General features: G+C 54.5%; 1 protein-coding gene across 1 annotated transcript in view; it reads right to left on the bottom strand.

Moving 5' to 3' along the window:
- Nucleotides 1-1,574: 1,574 nt before the first annotated feature.
- The window catches only part of DNMT3A (DNA (cytosine-5-)-methyltransferase 3 alpha), a 69,306-nt gene continuing 58,037 nt past the window's right edge, over nt 1,575-12,843 (bottom strand). Inside the window, exons 6-18 of the mRNA XM_008585703.1 lie at nt 8,926-9,141; nt 8,511-8,669; nt 8,045-8,152; nt 7,638-7,794; nt 7,171-7,320; nt 7,023-7,067; nt 6,049-6,128; nt 5,378-5,490; nt 5,044-5,227; nt 4,769-4,853; nt 2,736-2,881; nt 1,907-1,997; nt 1,575-1,729 (exon numbers count right to left, since the gene is read on the bottom strand). Of these exons, the coding sequence (XP_008583925.1) occupies nt 1,575-1,729; nt 1,907-1,997; nt 2,736-2,881; nt 4,769-4,853; nt 5,044-5,227; nt 5,378-5,490; nt 6,049-6,128; nt 7,023-7,067; nt 7,171-7,320; nt 7,638-7,794; nt 8,045-8,152; nt 8,511-8,669; nt 8,926-9,141 (1,689 nt within the window). The remainder of the gene's footprint in view (nt 1,730-1,906; nt 1,998-2,735; nt 2,882-4,768; nt 4,854-5,043; nt 5,228-5,377; nt 5,491-6,048; nt 6,129-7,022; nt 7,068-7,170; nt 7,321-7,637; nt 7,795-8,044; nt 8,153-8,510; nt 8,670-8,925; nt 9,142-12,843) is intronic.

The following is a 12,843-nucleotide window of genomic DNA, read 5'->3' as shown; positions in this document are numbered from 1 at the left end:
AAAAAAAAAAAAAAAAAAGATTCCCTCTCCTGGAGCAGGATGTGGCCCCACGCCCTTCCCCGTCCTCCTCGGCTTTCTCAAAGGAGAATCGAAGGACCAGTGGCTCTGGACACATCACCACTGTAGGAGAACTACAGAACTCAGCGGCATACAACTCAAATGCACTTTTAAAGGTCCTACTTTAGACCACTAGTTATTGGTTTCTCAGGCAAGTATTTTCTTTACCCCGACTCCCATCCTTCCTCAAGAAAAAGGAAATAAAGAACATGGCAGAGCAGCACGGCATCAGCAGAGGAGGCTGGCCTTAGAGGGCCCACTCAGTGGTCCACTCTCCCCATGGACTGTCCTGCCTGCAGCCCCCAGCCGCCACCAGCCACCCCAGGCCTAGGAGCTGTCACCCACCTGTTCATACCGGGAAGGTTACCCCAGAAGTAGCGGGCCCTGTGTGCGGCTGACACTTCTTTGGCGTCAATCATCACAGGGTTGGACTATAAAACAGGAGATAGTTTAAAGATGAGCGAAGAAGGAATATTAAATAGTGCTGGTAACTCTGCTGGTTTAGAGCCTCACAGCCTCAAAGGCTCTTCCTTCTCTCTCAGAAGGCCGCACACTGGGACAGTATGAAGCCTCCAGGAAAAGCTGGAATTAAACCTAGCCACATTTTACATGCTCTCACTGGAACATTCTAGACCAGCACTGTCCAGCTGAACTTTCTGCAATGATGGGAACATTCTCTGTCTGCACCGTTCAATACAGTAGCCACCCACTCACTACAGGCAGCTGTCTTTTATATCATATGAGGCCAGTGTGACTGGGGAACTGAATTCTCAATGTTAATCAAAGCGGCCACACATGGCTGATGGCTAACCTCATTGGACAAGCAGCTCTAGACTACCCAGAGGCTTTAAGAAAGCTCTAATGCATGTGGGTGTGTTCACCACACATCCAGATTATATGCTAAATAGACGCCTGCTCACATCTAAAGTCAGAACACCAGCTTGAGGTGTCACTGACCCCAACACTCAGAAGCATGGGCTCAAGCTCCCAGATGCCCCCCACCTCCCAGAACACCTCTGGCAGAAGTCCTCTGTGCATGGCTCAAACCTGGCTCAGGGAGAAGGGGGACTCACATTATAGGGCATACAAACTGAGATAAGCCATGTTTTCTTCTCAGGTGCCATGAAGTATCCACCATGGTGCCAGGGAGTGAGGACGAGCCATTCTGGTCAGGGAAAATTGATCTTGGCACCTGAACGGTCCCCGCAGTGTGAAGGCCACATGGAATCCCTGACCCCAGGAGTCTGGCACCCCACTCTACTTAGTGACAGTCAGGTCCTTCAAGCCCTGATGTCCACACCCACAATACCACCTTAGAGTGAGACCACTGGCTCTTTCCAGGGTGGGCCTCTACCACTGTTTCCTCCCTTTCTATTTGGGAAGGCTGGAGCTTCCCAAACAGGCCCCTTGCAAAGCAGAAGTCACCAGTCCCCAGCTCCACAATGCAGATGAGACAGGGATAAAGCAGCAGTCCCAGGTAGAAGCCATTAGTGAGCTGGCCAAACCAAGGTTGCTGGCTATACCTCGAGAAATCGTGAGATGTCCCTCTTGTCACTAACGCCCATGGCCACCACATTCTCAAAGAGCCAGAAGAAGGGGCGATCATCTCCCTCCTTGGGCCGCGCATCATGCAGGAGGCGGTAGAACTCAAAGAAGAGCCGGCCAGTGCCCTCTGAGAGGTCGGAAGAGAAAGCCATCAGCTGGGGCTGTCTGCGTAAGACAGTGGTGTGGCTCGGGCACAGGGAGGGCAAGGGAAGACAGGATTGTTGGGAATAGCTGTCCCAGGGCAGCAATATCCAAGTGCGGAAGCACCAGCTCAGAAGGTGGCAGGGGTGAGGACAGCACCTACCGTAGAGTCCCTTGCGGGCAGGGTTGACGATGGAGAGATCGTTGCAGGGACTTCCCCCAATCACCAGATCGAATGGGCCCCACTCCTGGATCTGGGAGGATAAAGGTAGTGTGATGGGCCTGCTGTGCAGGGACAGAGGCACAAGGGAAGAGAGAAAATGATCTGTGAACTTCGCAAAAAAAAGTCCTCTGGCACAGGAGAGAGGGGACCCACCTGCTCTACCCTCACTGTGCAGCCACCTGCAAATCACTGAGACTCTCTGGGCTCAGCTTCCTAAACGATAAGTGAGCAGACCCAACTGGATCATCTCTGAGGCCAGCAGGGAAGCCAGTGTGTGCCAAGTAGGAAAAGCAGCTGCTCAGTGGGGCAAAGCAGTCCAGGCAGTACTTTATGCTTGGAGCACTTTAGGTAGGGTGTCTGGGTCATCTGAATATCCCCCAAATGCCCTTCAGGATTCCAGAGCTTGTAGACCCAGATAAATGGAAGGGCAAGACCGTGCCATAGAGCCCCCCAGAAATGGAGGCTGGCAAAGCTATTCACCAAAGGCACTGGGAGGACAGGAACCATGCTCCAATCCAAAGCACTCTACTAAAAAGGGTGCCCAGGGAATAGCCAGAGTCTAAAAAGGCAAGCTCCCAAATTCCCATTTTTAATTTGCCTACTACCATTACCTTCAACACAGAGGAAAATTGGAAGGTAAGGAGGAAGAGAGGCTGGGGGAAAGGGTGAAAAGGAAAAGAGCAAATTAACAAAATGAAAGGGGGGGCTGCCTCCAGGAGCTGAGTGTGCGGGGGAAGAAGGCTGGCCACCTCCCACAGCGCCGACATACATGCTTCTGCGTGACGCTGCGGACGTCCCCGACGTACATGATCTTCCCCTGGTGCCGCACCATGCCCACCGTGATGGAGTCCTCGCACACCTCCGAGGCAATGTAGCGGTCCACCTGAATGCCCAAGTCCTTCAGCACCAGGAGCCCTGCGCCAGGTGGCAGAGATCACTGTCATTCAGGGCCATCTCTTCGGCACCACCATCTTAGCAGGTGAGACCTTGGCCCAGCCAGCCACATGGCACCAGCTGCAGGCCAAGCCCCACCCTGCCCATGAAGCTGCCTTAATCCTTTTTCAATCAAACTGGTAGATCAATGCTGAGGCTGTTTCATATTCGTTTGGCCTACTTGAAAGACAGTCAAAGCTGCGGAAGACTGACCAGATCAGTGGTTTCAGCATACAGGGAGAAGAGCAGCTGACTATTTTGGTGGCTTTTTCTTGGGTATTTCCACATCTACATCTTGGTCCTTCCTCAGTCATGTCTTGCTGCAATTCTACCCTACCCTTCCAGGCTGGACCTAAATGCCACCTACTCTAAAGAAGGATTCATCAATGCCCCACCCCACTCAATAGTGCCCTAAAATTGCGTCCCCTCCTCTGCAAGCCCCCAGCACTTGGCACCTGCACCTCATTCTCACTTCAGCCCCTCTCTTCGACTGCAGATGGTATGAGGTCTCGTCTTTCCTCCTGGGCTAACTGACTACACTGGCTTCCTTACCATGACCCCTCCACACATGCTCGGTGCTCAGCCGAGGCAAGGCAGCAATCAGAACAGACCTCCCAAAACGTCAGGAGAAACAGGTACAGCAGCACCATTTTTACTGCTCCCAACAGAACTCTCTACCACAGAGCTTGCATGGCCTCTTAGGGTGACATGACTTAAGAAGGCCTCAAGGTTCTAGCCTGAGAAACTAAAGCTGTAAAAGAACTTCTCCAGGTCTACAGAACATCCAATTGAGCTAAGAGCAGAAGACAAACATCTGGCCTCAGATGCCACCCCACCCTCACCGTTTGGCCGAGGTCCCCCGGCTCAGACTGCTGATCTCCCTCTGGTCAGGTGAAAACAGGTTGTACGGAGAGCTGTTCCTTCCTTAAGGACTGAGAAGCCCGGCCTTGGGGCCCATGGAGGAGTGCATATATGTCAGTACATCCTCTTGAGAGGGCTTTCTGGCAGTGTCAAGAGCCACATGAAAAACCAGTGCCTACACAGAGACCTAGCATTTCCTACTAAGAGTTTTTCCTAAGGAGATAATGGTTTAAGTACATAAAGATGTGTGTATAAGGATGCCTGCCACAGCATTGCTTATAATAATGAAAAAATAGTAAATAACTTAATAGGGTTAAATGAATTATGGTACTTTTCACTTGAGGGAATCCTACGCAGAATTTACAAATAAAGAATATAAGCTCTATACTGCTTGAAAAGAAAAAGTAATGATAACATGATAAAAGGCAAGGCAGGTTACAAAACTATGAACATACCACCCTCTTATTCAATTTATCTGTATATGTATGATTACATAAACACACACGCATAGGAAAAAACAAAAGGCAATACATCAAAATGTTAGTCATAGAATTACGGGCAATTTAAATAGCTTTCTTTAGATTATCTCATTTATAATTAAAACAACACAATTGTATACGTTTCTCTTTTGGTCACGAGTCTGTCTTTCGAGGCTTGTGAAAATCTTCTATTAATCTCTGATTAGTGACTGCTCTTACCTGTTACAGAACCTCCTTCACTGAGGGAAGTGCCAACTTGACAGGCTGCTTTACCACTCCTTTTACTTTTTATTTTTGGCCAAATCCCATGTGCATAGACTGCACTTAACAACTGCAATGTTAACAATCATTTTGTTTGGCCAGAGTTTTACACTTATTTACTTACACACACACACACACACACACACACACACACACACACACACACACACACACACACACACACACACACACACACACACACACACACACAGAGCTCCCCCATCCTCGGAAAAGGAGGCCAGCACCTCTCAGGACCTGCACCACTCACCTGTAGCAATTCCATCAAAGAGAGATAGCACCCGAATGGGCTTCCTCTTCTCAGCTGGTACAGGTGGGTAAACCTTCGGAGGATCCTAAGCAGTAAGCATAACAGGCCAGGTAAATGCCCAGGAGTGTCCCACAGATCCTCACCCAGGGCTGGCCCTCCCAGCCAACTATGGGAGCACGAGGCTTTCTAGACCCGCGCGGCTCAGGCACTCTGCCCACGGCCCAGGCCTCGTGAGCAACGGTAGCGCGAGGCCACGCCCTAGGCCCGGCACTCACAAATTCCTGGTCATGGTTATTGGCGAAGAACATCTGGAGCCGAGAGGGCCAGTCGTCCCGCCGCCGCAGCAGCCCATAAGTGCCCTTGTGCCCGCACATGTAACAGTTCCAGGGGTCTTCCTTAATGGCCGCCTGGGCAGCCCCTGGCCCCACCAAGAGATCCACACACTCCACGCAAAAGCACCTAGAAGGAAGCGCAGTGAGCAGGGGGAACTCTCAGCCCCCACCCAGGGAGGCCAAGGTGTGCCACCTGGAATGGAAGCACTTAATCCAGAGCATAGCAGGGAGCAGGCGGGAAAGCCAGGTCCCAGGCAAGGAGGGAGGGGACCCTCACCTGCAGCAGTTGTTGTTCCCACACATGAGCACCTCACGCCCCCCACAGCAGATGGTGCAGTAGGACTGATAGCCGTCGTCGTCGTACTGGTACGCACACTCCAGGAAGCAGTTCTGGAGAGCAGCACGGAGGGTCAGAGACCACCAGAGTGGGACCCAGGGCAGCCAGGGTAAAGGCAAGCTACGAACCCGGCCTCTTGGAATCTTGACTCAGCCCTGGAGACATGACCCTGCTACCTGACCAGCCAGGGTCAGACCCAAACCACAGATCTGGGAAGGGGACACCTTATCAGGAACCAAAGAGGTGCCAAGAGCAAGGCCAGGGAGGGAGCTGCACCCCCACCATGTCTTCCCTGCAACCCTGGGCTCCCGATGGCACAGCAACCCACCCCCTTCATGCTGGTGACACTGAGAGCCCTGCCCACACGTGGGGACTAGAATGAGCATTAGGGAGGAAAATAATCTTTCAGAGTAGAAAAATAAGAGCAGGCCAAAAGCTTGAAGCCCAAGGGCCCATTTTATTGGGACTCTCTGCTTCCAGAGTAAACCTTGAAGTCTACATCACACCCTCTAAGGTGCCAACCCCTCCAAGCCCACAGGGGCGGGAGGCACAGTCAGCCAGGGGGCCGAGGGCCACCCTCAGCTGCACCTTCCCAGGGGGTGCGCCCCTACCTTGCAGTTTTGGCACATCCCTCCGATGAAGAGAGGGTGCTCCAGGGTGACGTTAAGGCTGCCACAAGAGATACAAATGTCTGGAAAGCAGAGCAAGTGGAGCAAGCGTCACCAAGGGCCCCCCGCCCTGGGCCAAAGCCCCGTACCAGAAAAGCTGCAAGAAAGGGGTGTGCTGGACAAGCAGCCAAAGAGAAGTCAGAAGGGAGCCCAGTAGGGCACCCCATGGAAAAGGGAGGCACCACGGCTGGCCATCTCAAAAGCCCATTCATTGCTTAGAGAAACAATGCCACCATGTGGGAGCAGAAACCCACTCCTGAGAACAGGGGCCTGGCTCTGCAGGTGTTCCTGGGGATGTCCTGGCCCCCGGTCCCTTGACCCCAGTCCTCCCAGGCCCTGAAGGCACCAAGCCAGACCATCAGCATTAGGCCAAAGAGGCAGACAAGGGATGAGAGAAGGTGAGGAATGGTCAAAGGCCAAAAGAGCATCTTCAGGCAAGTTTAATCAAATCCTTTTTTTTTTTTCGTGACCAGCAACGGGATCGCAACCCTCGGTGTTGCGCCCGCACCTCGCTCAGCCAGTGAGCGGCTGGTCTGTACGTGGGATCCGAACCCTCGGCGGGAGCGCTGCTGCGCTCCCAAGCGGCGCACTGTAGCAGTGCACCACCGGGCCGGCCCCGTTTAATCAAATCCAAGAGGGGCCACCCTTCCCCGACCCACTGGGGTGTCCCAAACCCTAAAGATCAATCAGCCCATGCCACTGATGGGAAAGCAGAATCATGGCACCATGAAATGGACAGTTCACGAAGCAGGTGGTGGGACACACAGGACAGACCCCATCACTGAGTGTCAATGTCACAGGGCCCCGATCCCGTTATTCAGACCTTCCCAAGAACCAATGCTATGCTGCACCCTCACCACACCAGGAGCTAGGTCTCCTGCCTGTCCTAGCAGCACCAGGCCCCCAGGCTGACTCACCCTCGATGTTGCGGCACTTCTGCCGCACCTCGTACACCAGCCGCTCTGCAGAGGGGAGGAGAGCCAGCATCAGAGGAGGCCACCAGGGCCACAGCCCTCCTTGGAAGGCCAGCCTCCCGGCCCCATGCTCCAGAGCCAGGCCAACTACCTCTTGTGCGTTCATCAATAATCTCCTTGACCTTAGGCTTCTCCGTTGTGCTCTTTCGGGGCTTTTTGGCTGGTGGGGGTGGTGCATAGGCAGCTGCCTCGGGCTCAACCCACATGTCTGTGTAAACTTCTTTGTAGGGATTCTTCTCCTCTGGATCAAGAAAAGCAGGTAACAAGATCACAGTAAAGAGGCTGACAGGGAACTCTAGCTCCCACCCCTCCTCTGCTCTACCTACACTGGGTTGCAGCTTGGTCCCCAACTTGTTCCTGCCTCCCCACTCTCTGGTTCCAGCAAGCCAATGGAGAGCCCATCATTCTGAAGTACCAGCACAGCACTGCCTTTGCCCTGACCCCAGGGTGAGGAGACAATGGCCACTCCCACTGGGCCCCTCCATGGAAACAGCTCTCCCTAAGCATGATCTTCCCAGCCCTGGCATGGATCTGCCTGGCAGGAGGACCCACATTTACCTTCTGGTGGCTCCAGACCCTTGGGGCCAGAGGGCTGGAAGCCCCCAAGGGCCCATTCGATCATTTGTTTGTTCTGCACCTCCACGGCCTTGGCAGTGTCACTTTCGTCACTGTCATGGCACACTGGGAAGAGCTTTCCTGCGCGGCTGCTGGCCACCTGGAGGGCAACACGTGGCGGGGAAGGGTGTCAGGACGGGCTCGAGGCCAGACTCAGTAGCGAGGGTGGGCACGGGCAAGAGGCGGGAGAGGATGTCTGAGGAGGGAGAGTGCAGAAAGGGGAAAGTGAGGGAGGCAGAAGAGGAGTCACTGCCGAAGGGTCAGGCTGGAATCTGCGCGGGGCTAGCCTCCATGCTCCAGCTTCCAGGGGAGCAGTCCCTGCCTTCTGAGTTCCTCCAAAGGACACTCACCTGCAGGACTTCGTAGATGGCCTTGCGGTACATGGGCTGCTTGTTGTAGGTGGCCTGGTGGAATGCGCTGCAAAACGAGCTGAGCGGCATCAGCTTCTCCACGCACACCTGGGGGACAAGCCAGGTCTTTTGTCCTCCCACACTCTCGCGTACCCACCAAGTGCCACGCAGCGGTCAGGGGGTGCATCAATAAATAATTGCACAACCCAGACTGTGGAAGGACCTGAACGCAGGTGGAACGGCATTCTAGCTAGCACAGGCATTCCTGGGAGACTAAAACCCAGCTCTCCGGCCACGGGGCAACCTCAGTACCTCTAAGTCTGCTTCACTCGCTACACGCAGAGTTGGGGTGAGCAAAGCTCACTTCTACCACCCCAACTCCAGGCTGCCCCCAGCCAAAACCACAGGCCCTGGGACCAAGCCCCTTTCCTCCCCCAGGCTACTACTGCCAAATTCCACAACTCACCACTGAGAACTTGCCGTCTCCGAACCACATGACCCAGCGGGTGCCTTCAGCTGCTCGGCTCCGGCCCGTCATCCACCAAGACACAATGCGGCCTGGCCACCAGGAGAAGCCCCGCAGTTTCCCCCACACCAGCTCCCCAATGCCAAATCCCCGGCCGTCCTGGACCCCAAGAAGCAGAAATCATTACCCAGTGGTCATGAGGCCCTGCCACCCCAATCCCCCTGTGGCAACCCCAGCCCTGGGCTTCGGTGGGGTGTGGGGGGGGAGCCGGACAGCCAGGAAGGAGCTCCATCAGAATGGAGCAAGACAGAGCAAAATCAGGAAGATGAGGAGGCTTGGGGGCAGGTGGGGTGAGCTGGCTCAGAAGGCCCCAGGAGAGAGCTGGACAAGGCAGGGGAGGAAGCAAGCCGCTCACCTCGTACTCTGGCTCATCATCAGCTGCTTTGGTGGCGTTCTTGTCCCCAGCATCAGCCCCCACAGGCTCCGGTGTGGTGGCAACAGTAGGGGATGCAGGGTCGGTGGGCTGCTGAACAGCAGGGGGGCTGGCCTCCTCCACCTTCTGAGACTCCCCAGACCCCTGGTTTTCTTCCACAGCGTTCATTACTGCAATTACCTTGGCTTTCTTCTCAGCCTAGGGAAACAGGAACAAGAAGTCACCTTGACCTCTCCAGGAATTGGCAAGGCCACCTGAGACTCAGGGCACTCTTCTCAACCTATCTGTGGTCTGGAACAGCGATGAGAGGTGAAGGACTGGAGAGAGGAGTTCTTCCCTCATCAACCCAACTGGCCTGCCATGGAAAATGGGAGGATTTGAAGTTGAGAGGTGAACTCAAATCACTTGGCTCAATTCCAGCCTTCTCTGCCTCCTGGGATCTAATCTTCCTCAACCTAGTCGACATATCAGTTGCCCACCCTCTGATATGGAGAGGTTAGTTCTATTCAAATATTAATTGTGTGCCATTGTTTAGGCAACAGATATCAGCTCCATCCTTTCCTGTCTTACTTCCCATTCAAGAATGAGATCCTCTCATCTTTTTCTCCACAATTTCCCTGGGCAGTCGATCCCATCTGTTCCTGGTTTCCAGACCAAGATTCTAGTTTTGTGGTATCTACTGGTGATGAAATTACTGCTCTGGGCTTAAAGAGCACATCTCCTCCCACATCTGCTCAACACCATAGGGAACTCGGTAAGAGGCTGCCTGTCCCCATGCTCAGACGCCATTCTGGATCTGATGGATTACATCCAATGTAGTAGTTACCAGATTCGGCCCCTTCTATGTGTACCTTTCAGGTCTGTAAATACATTTACTCTTTCAGTTATTTACTGAGCACACACTGTAGACCAGGCACTCTCTCTGCCATCCCACCAACAAGTTAATAATCCAAACCCCAGTTATTCTCCCATTGAACAGCCTCCAGCCTTTCACCGCATCACACTCGTCTTTCAGGCTACGATCCACGCGCCCATTCCTTCTCAAAACCTGCTCCAGGAGCCCTACAAAGGAGAATGAAATCCTTGATACTCAGCTCTGAGAACCAGTCAAGCTCATCGCACCCCCGCTACTGAATCTAGGACACCCAGCCCTCACACTTCAAGGCTCTGCACCCATTTCCACCATACTGGATTCAGAGAAAAACCCCATTTTCAACATGCAGCTTTCCCCAAGAACCTACAGCTATGAATGCAAACCCGTCCTCAAAATTAAAAAAGAGTATCAGAAAGCAACTTGGAGTGTAAGGAAGAGCTCTAAACTGGAAGTCAGAGCATCTACATTCCTGTCTTAGCCTCGCAACTAATTAGTAGCTGATTTTGGAGCAGTCCCTTTGCATTGGAGTTGCTCCAGACTTAAAAAGGCATTTGAACCGAAGGATTTATGGTAACCTTTTCTGACCTGTTTAAGAATCCGTATCAAAGATTCCAAGGACTCTCCCAAAGCCTATCAATGAGCCCCCAAACCCAAGGTCCCAGGTTGAGAACCTTTGTTTAAGCTCAACAGTCTATGTACTGTCTTGCAGATTGATTTTATTTCATTCAATCTTGAAGTCTTTGACTCTAGCAACAGACCAAATCTGTTTCTTGTGGTGATTCCTAAAACACTGAGGATGTTAGTCCCGGTTCTTCCTCTGACTCAACAAACTCTAAAATGAGATAACGCATCCTTTGCCCCCAGCCCACAAGCAGCTGGGAAAATGAGCTCACGGGCGCGGGGGGTTGAGAACGCAGAGTAATTGCTCATCCCTCCCTCTGCCGCCTCGCCTCTCACCTGCTCGGGACTTTGCACTCCCCTTCCCGCTATCAATCAGCTATCACCTCCTTCCCCACAAGAAGGTGCACCAAGGCATGGTCTCTGGCTAGTGGGGGAAGGGGACTCTTCTCGGGGAGCCACCTTCTCTCGAGGGATCCTCAGCTGCGCCAGTTACACTCACAGATAAGCCCCGGCCTGGCCATCTGCTCCCTTCCACCATGCCCCCTCAAACTTCAGGCGTGGATGACTGGCCTAGATTAGGGTGCTGCCCTGGATAACCCAAAGACCCTGTCTCCCAGCGTGATGAGGCCCCTCAGCCAGTACAAGGTGTGCAGGTGGCAGAGGGCAGGAAAGGGCACTTCCACAGCAAGCAGCAGCCGGTGGGCACGGGCTCCCCAGGTCCAGGAGGGAGTCGTGGCTGACACCACCCTCCTTACTTCTCCCACGGCCCCTTCATCTCTCTTCTCAACCCCTCCACAGCGAGTTCCTGAAAATTCTTCTTCCCCCACAACTTCCCCCCGCTTGTCAGATGCTGCTACTGATAGCTGCTCAGCATCCCGGCCCGCTCGGTGCAGGAGAACAGGCACCCGGCACTGGCAGCGAAGGAAGGGGCCTCCATCAGGAGGAGGGCCGCGGGGGTGGGGAAGGAAGGTGGGGGTGGGCTAGCAGCAGGAGGCCAGAGGAAAGGGGAAGAAGGGCAGAGCCGGTGGCTGGTGGGGGAGGGGCCTCATTAGAATAGTCTGCCCAGGGCAGTTGGGGAAAGCACCCTCCTCCCCCGGCAAACAATAGGAGAAAGTAGGGTTAACTCAGGGTTCTTGCATTTGGGCTGATGGCTCCTCACCCCCAGAGGGGCCGAGAGATTGGGCAGGGTCCCTGAGGGACACCACATCGCCCCCTGCTACCACTTGGCCTGGAGTCTGTCCGGCCTGGGAAAGCCACTTGTAACTTGGCTGACTACTGCCTCCCCGTCCAGTTCAGTCTCCTCAGCGGCTGTCCCGCTCCGCCTCCCTGCAACTCAGGAGCTTCCCGTTCCAAAGGTCACAGGTCTAAGGGCCACCGCCCCCAAGCCCATGCGGCCTTGGGCTGTCTCAGTGTCCCAGGCTGGTGTCAGGCTGCCCCCCTGCTACCCCCTGTCCAGGTCGTACTGCTGTCTCCCACCGCCCGCCACTTCTTTCTGGCTGCCTGCCAGGTGGCTCCTAGGAACTCGCGGGAGAGGAAGCTGTCCCTCTCAAGAGGCCGAAAGCTGGCAGGGCCCTGAGGACAGCGTGGTTCCCCAGCCAGGAACACAGAGCAACAAGGAAGTGCCATGCACCCATCTGCCAGCAGCGCAGCCAAAGCCATTTCCCACCCAACTCCTGGCCCACCGGCCACCCTGGGCCCGGCTGCCTGCTCCCCAGGCTGCAGTTACCACTGCCCAGGCTGGGCGCTCTTGCCGTCCCCTGAGGGCGCCAGGTGCCACTGGAGCCCTGTGAGGAGTGGGGCCCTGAGGCTCCTGCGCAGGGAGTAGGTGGGACAGCACTAAGTCACATCTCCAGCACTCAGGCCAGGCAGGGCCGCTGCAGCTCCTGCGGGCCGGGGAGGCATACTTGACTCTTTTCAAACCCAGAGGGCTGCGGAGATCCTCCCACCGGCGGCCGCCTCCCCGCCCCCGGTCTCCCCAGGGCTCCGTCCAGGAACCTACCCATCAGGCCAGGTGCAGCCCCTCTGCGGTCCGGCTCAGGTGTGAGCCCCAGCCCTGACGCTCTGTAAGTAGCTGCCCGTCTGGGGGGAGGGGCAGGGGNTGCTCCATCCCATCTTTCAACCCAGTCAAGGCATCTTCTGGTACAATTTTTCAGGAGATATCCCAAGCAGAGGTGAGAAACCTTGAATTTATACCTCCCGCCTACTCCCAGCCTTTAAGGAATTAATATGACTTGCCTCGCTGGTCTCTCACTGACACCTCCTCAGCACCCAGGCCCTCTCAATAGGCCACCTTAGATCTCACCCCAGGTCCTTCTCAAAAGGACATTTCTGATTCTGGCTTGGCAGCTCGTTTTAGACACTGTTTCACCTATGACATTTCCTTTTCCATTATAATGTGGCTAAAT

Source organism: Galeopterus variegatus, unplaced genomic scaffold, assembly GCF_000696425.1.
Source record: "Galeopterus variegatus unplaced genomic scaffold, G_variegatus-3.0.2 Scaffold3677, whole genome shotgun sequence".
NCBI classification, from domain to species: Eukaryota; Metazoa; Chordata; class Mammalia; order Dermoptera; family Cynocephalidae; genus Galeopterus; species Galeopterus variegatus.
Note: the sequence above shows the minus strand (reverse complement) of the source record. Positions and strands in the feature narration are given on the sequence as shown.